This window comes from Lathyrus oleraceus, chromosome 7 (assembly GCF_024323335.1).
Source record: "Lathyrus oleraceus cultivar Zhongwan6 chromosome 7, CAAS_Psat_ZW6_1.0, whole genome shotgun sequence".
Classification (NCBI taxonomy): domain Eukaryota; kingdom Viridiplantae; phylum Streptophyta; class Magnoliopsida; order Fabales; family Fabaceae; genus Lathyrus; species Lathyrus oleraceus.
In genome coordinates, this window is record NC_066585.1 from 169,278,127 (window position 1) to 169,283,823 (window position 5,697).

The 5,697-nt window shown below is 33.3% G+C and overlaps 1 protein-coding gene across 2 annotated transcripts; it reads right to left on the reverse strand.

Annotated features, from left to right (window-relative positions):
- Positions 1-22: 22 nt before the first annotated feature.
- On the reverse strand, positions 23-5,255 carry LOC127102644 (protein LNK1). 2 transcript variants are annotated; one of them, XM_051039991.1, is made up of 7 exons: positions 5,001-5,255; positions 4,507-4,828; positions 4,032-4,389; positions 1,691-2,380; positions 1,244-1,392; positions 395-530; positions 23-313 (listed from the first exon to the last, which is right to left on the reverse strand). In XM_051039991.1, exons 2-7 carry the CDS (start codon positions 4,821-4,823, stop codon positions 224-226), a joined length of 1,740 nt encoding a protein of 579 aa, XP_050895948.1. In that variant the 5' UTR covers positions 4,824-4,828; positions 5,001-5,255; the 3' UTR covers positions 23-223. The 2 variants fall into 2 exon arrangements, with proteins under 2 accessions (XP_050895948.1, XP_050895947.1); XM_051039990.1 differs by having other exon boundaries at positions 4,507-4,865; positions 5,001-5,157.
- Between the last annotated feature and the right edge of the window lie 442 nt (positions 5,256-5,697).

Sequence of the window (5,697 nt, forward strand, 5' to 3'; positions counted from 1 at the left end):
ACGTGCATATAACATTCCTCTATATCATATACGCTACCTTATATAAATTACCAGCCCAATTTACATTACTGTAATGATATCAATGCAAAAACTGAATCACTAAAGGATCTGAGTAAGCCTCAAATAACTATATACACAATAGGATGACTTAATTGAAAAGAAGACACTATACATCAGACCAACATCAAATATAATAGATTCAGTTATCAGTATGTGATACCCTTCAAGATTTATTTTCTACTCCAGCAGCAGATTCTTCCTGACAAGCCTGTTTCTCAATAAATATTGGTGGATTGGTTGCAGATCCGTGTATCTGCTAGTTAAACCAAAAAATGAGACTAGCACCAAAATATAACTATCTAGTTCATTGAAGCACTAATTCAGGAATGCATACCATGGAACTGGATTTTGAAGGTAGAGTATCAGTAACAGGCAACATTGATGAATCTGAGGGCCTATGAAACAGCAAATGAGCTATAGACCGATCGATGGGATTTGTAGTAGTTTCCATGTTCACAAATCCCGTACACCTAGGTGTCATTATACAAATAGGTGTCATTACGCTAACAAAAATGATCAATTGATAGACACCATTTTTTAATATTAGATAGCCCTATGTTAGTCAGAAACAAAGTGCATATTGAAGAAATCACTTACAGTTGATTTTAGTTATATTACTAAGCACGGTGATTTTTTTAAATAGAAGTGAACTTAAGGCTAACAAAAATAATAAAAGACCACTTTAGATGAAACAATATAATATTTCAAAGTAACTTGTTTAAAGAATTTGTATTCTTAAAGTTTACATTCTCCGTTGAATCGTGATAATTATCTTTTGATCTCATTCATTTCCAAATCATTAATATTTTACCTTTCACTCTGTCTGTCAAAATGAACTTCTACAAAAGCAGAACATGAAACTACTCACTCAATATTATGTTGCATCAGCATTTCAATTTTGATAAAAGACTAAATAGTTGTAGAATGCTTGAGTAAAATTCAAGTTAGCCGATTTGATTAAATACACACTAGAGGGTAAATACGACTTGAGATATACAAGGACATCAAATGTGATTTTTGGTTCCTAACTAAATAAATGTGATTTCTTATTCACATAATTAGCTATTAATCTCCTAGTTGCACGTATAATTGTACATATTCCAATGTATTTATTTTACAATTCCAATTGTTGATTACTAACTATGAGAAATAAATACAAACAAATTAATGAAGATAGCAATACCTGTTGGCATCCTGTGTCATTGCCCCTTTAGATGCTTCAACGTCATCGCCCATTAAAGCACTTGCTTTGCCATCAATATGTCTTTGGTCAGCACTTCGGGCTAAGCGATACAGGCTGTCCCTTATGCATAGTTTGATTTTAACGTCCAACTGCAATCAAGGAAACTTTATGTTTACGAAAGTACATTATAAATTTATAACCAACTCCATATAAACAGTTTCATAAGCTGTGTTTTGGGAGCACAATATTAACAACACATTCATATGGCAAGAAGAATGAGAGAATTAATGTTAACACAATCTCGATGCATGGCAAAAAGAATATTAATCACAGTGAAGAAACTGAGATCAGTCAGATGCATGGCATGTTAATTTAGACATCAATGTCCAAGAGACACGGATAAGGAACACAGGACCAAATAAATAACATGGCAAAAGCTTCCAATACCTGATCCAGGACCTGTTGCAACTGGCGAAAGCTACCTGCTTCATGTGAGATTCCATCCAATGGAGAGCTCATAGATGAACTTTCCTGTACAATTGATGATTCTGTTTCTGGTGAAAATCCTATGCTAACTTCTCCAACTTCACTATGGCCTTCTTTCACATTTTCAAACTGACTTCCTACCTTCTTAGCTGAACCTGGACTTTTGAATTGCATGGGATTTTGCATATTTTCACATTTGAAACCCCTACTTGTAGATTTTGCATCATTGTAAAGATATTGATTTTCTTCCTTATAATTTGTTTTCAAGGCAGTAGCCTCCAAAGGATGACCATGAGAACTCTCCCTATTTGATGCATAGGATGATTCTTTAAAAGAAGAAGATGGATATTCGTCGTGTTCAGACCTTGATCCAGACGATGCAGGAAGGAGGGGTGTATAATTTGAAGTATGGCTGCAATCTGGGTGCATTGAGGGAGTTTGCATCTGTACACAACCCATAGAATCAGACTCCATATTTGGTCTTTGCTCGTGAATGCTATTCTGGGAAGTGACCCCACTAGAAGAGGCTTCATAGAGTTGCTTCAGATTTGCATGTTGCTCCTCGAGGGCATAAGGATGATCAAAATCACCATCTTCTAGACAGCTAGTTTTTCTCTTTCCCACTGATTGCTTTAACAGTTGCCCTTGTATCTGCCAAACAAGGAGGCTGTTCATAATATGAATTCAAGAGACAATTTCTTTCTGTTAATAAGTACACGTGAATTAAATAGACTGGACAGTCAGATTAGTTCATTTTTACCATAAAATAAAACGTAAACCCAGTGAGTGGTACAAAACACCCAAAAATATTACAACTGAATTGAATAAAGGCTGAGCCCAATTTTCTACTTTAAAACATAATTTACATAAAGTTGAAAATGTAATCACTTGATTGCTGTCAAAAAATGTAATCACTTGATCCCATTAATGCACTATATTATGCAACTCTAATCAGGATAAAAGATGAATACATCACATATCATCTTCGCAATTAAAATATATTCTTTTAATTGAATGGAGTATCATATCCTTATTTTCAGTTTTAGGTGTGCATGGTTATAGGAATTTATACCATTTATACTATTGTTAGAACATATAAACCATATTTTAGAGTAATTTAAAATAACTTAAGACTATGTTTCGTATTTCCTTTATATCAATGATCTGATTCCTTATTTAACTATGATTAGAAGTCCTATATAAGTATAAATTATGACTATTGTCTTATCTTCATAACATCTCTTTTATCTTGCTTTTCCTCCTCATATAGACCTCCTCCATCTAAACCTCTATGACATCAAAAATAATAATTCGACAATACATAAACTATGACATTGTCGGTTATATCATTGAAATGTCAAACATAATCAAGTCATGTGTTGTCAATCATGAATCATTTATTCAAATTACGCTATGCCACAACACTACAGCCACTATTTGCCAGCACATTGTACTAAATCATGAATCACGGAACAATAGGGGTTTGTCCCAATTCGGCTATGCTATAGCATCGCCATTGCTACTATTTGATAACATGTAGATCTAGTGTGTTCATCTTTGTATAAATGTAATGCCAGAATTCAATATATAAATTCAATGCCATCAACAACTTTAAAAAGTTTAGAGAAAGCTCCCAAACTTATTATGCAATATGATTAGAAGTTCTAAATAAGTGCAAATGATGATGATGATGATGATTGTCTTATCATCAGAACATCCATCAGAAACTATTACACAAGCAAATATAACCCATGATAACTTCAAAAACAATAAACCCCTATTAAATAGGTGGCTTATTATTCAGATATCAACTGAATTGAATTCTACAATACATGAATTCTGACATCTTCGGCTACATCACTGAAATGTCAAACACATTCAAGTCATGTGCTGTCGATCGTGAATCATTTATTCAAATTACATCATGCATCAATGCAATAGCCGCTATTTGCCAACATCGTGTACTAAATCGCGTATCACAGAGCAATAGTGGTTTGTTCAACTTCCGCTATGCTATGGTGTCGCCATTGCTACTATTTGACAACATTGATTAGGCCTAATGCCTTCACCATAGCATACATGTAATGCCAGAATTGAATCTAAAATTCAAGGCATCAACAATTTTAACAATTTTAGAAACAGATCTTAAATTTATTATGCAATATGTTTATGAGGTTCATTTGATGGGTGCATATGTATTCTAAAAGAATCCCACACAAACTATAGCTACGTATTTTAAAACTGAAAAATGCAGAATCCAAATTAAAATTTAAATCTTAAATAAAATATGGGATAGCCAAACCTTTTGTTTAGGCATCAAGTCATCTGTAATACCCGACTTCGTGTCTGATTCCCCAAATGTTGATAATGAAGTAGGAGCATCGTCAAGATCAACATCCATTTCACACCTCAAATTTTCATCAAAAGGAGACGGTTTTTCCTCAGGACCAAGAATTGGCAGACCATCAATATTGTCCTTCCGATCCATATTATAATCTGATTCTGATATACTTTTCAGTGGACTTGCATCAGCAGGTGAAAACTTGAAGTCAGATTTCACGGCTTCTCCAACAGGTCCTTCAGTTCCATGTGATAATGATGTCCAGCAGAATTCATCTTCATTATTGAGGCCCCCCATTCCAAAAGTTGAGTCATAATTTCTACAATTTTAAAAACTAAAGTTCAGGTATTTATGGTAATCATTAAGAATCGACTAGTAAGTAGTAACTCAAACAAATCAAAAGGTGAAAAACTTCAGTAACGAAAGAGTTTCTTACAACATCATCCTATCAACATCTTCAAAGTTGTCTATATCAAGCCATCTATCAGTATCAAGAAAGCTAAGCTCATTATCAGGTTGCGATACATGATTAATTGAATATTGAGACACACTATCATCCTCCATCAAACTCTTTTTCCCTAAGATACTATCATTTGCACAAAGCTCACAACCGCTAGAATCTATATTGCCGCTCTTGAAACAACGATCAGACATACTTGGTGATGCTGGCCATTTCTGTTCTTTGCTTGAGTCACAATCACACCGAGAAAACAGATCTTCAGGTTTGCAAGACCATGAACCCTTTTCCACCATGAACACTGTCATATTTTTAAAATTGAAGCATGAACTATAACCCTAAGAATAAAAACATGGCACAGAAAAACTATAAAATTATAGATACAAACACAGAAAGTTAAAGATCTAGAACGCAAAAGTACGTCACTAAGTTGCTTAAATAGAAAGAAAGAAAAAAAAGAACAAGGAACGAACCTGAAATTGGAAGTAGGTTAATCTAATTTTTACAGAGAAACTAGAGAGACGATTGATTTTGTTTCGAGTCTGGTTGTGATGAGTTTCTAGATGATTCTTATTCCGTTGGAGTTAACTCAGTAGCAAAATTATGTTTTTATTGATTGATTATTAATGAGTTTTTTTTAATTAAGAAAATTGTTTTGAAAGGTATGAAGGTGGAAGCGACGCGTGGATACGAGAAATCGTGGTTCGTGGATGGGAGTAAGCACTGAGATCCGATCAGTTGCAGCGTTTTGATTCGTCCACGTAGCCCTTTTATAATTGTGGTTTTGACACGTTTAAAGGACCACTGCGACGCACTCTACCTCCTACTCCTACTACCACCTTTTCACTTTTAAAACGTAAATCTCTGCAATAATAATCAGCTAAAAATAATTTTAATTAAAATAAATACATTGATAGTGCCTTTGATTAGAAAAAAATATTTATAAACAAAAATTAGTATTTTACACTTATTTAAATGAGTAGTTTTTTTCTAACTATTTGAATGAGTAGTTACTATATGTTATTAATTATAATGTTCAGTTTTATTTATCTCTAATACAATTATTAATTATATAAATATGTGTTTTAATTAATATAACTAACTAAATTAAATTAAAAAGTTTTTTTGATATGATACCAAAATGTAACACTGTTACTATCCGTCAATAAT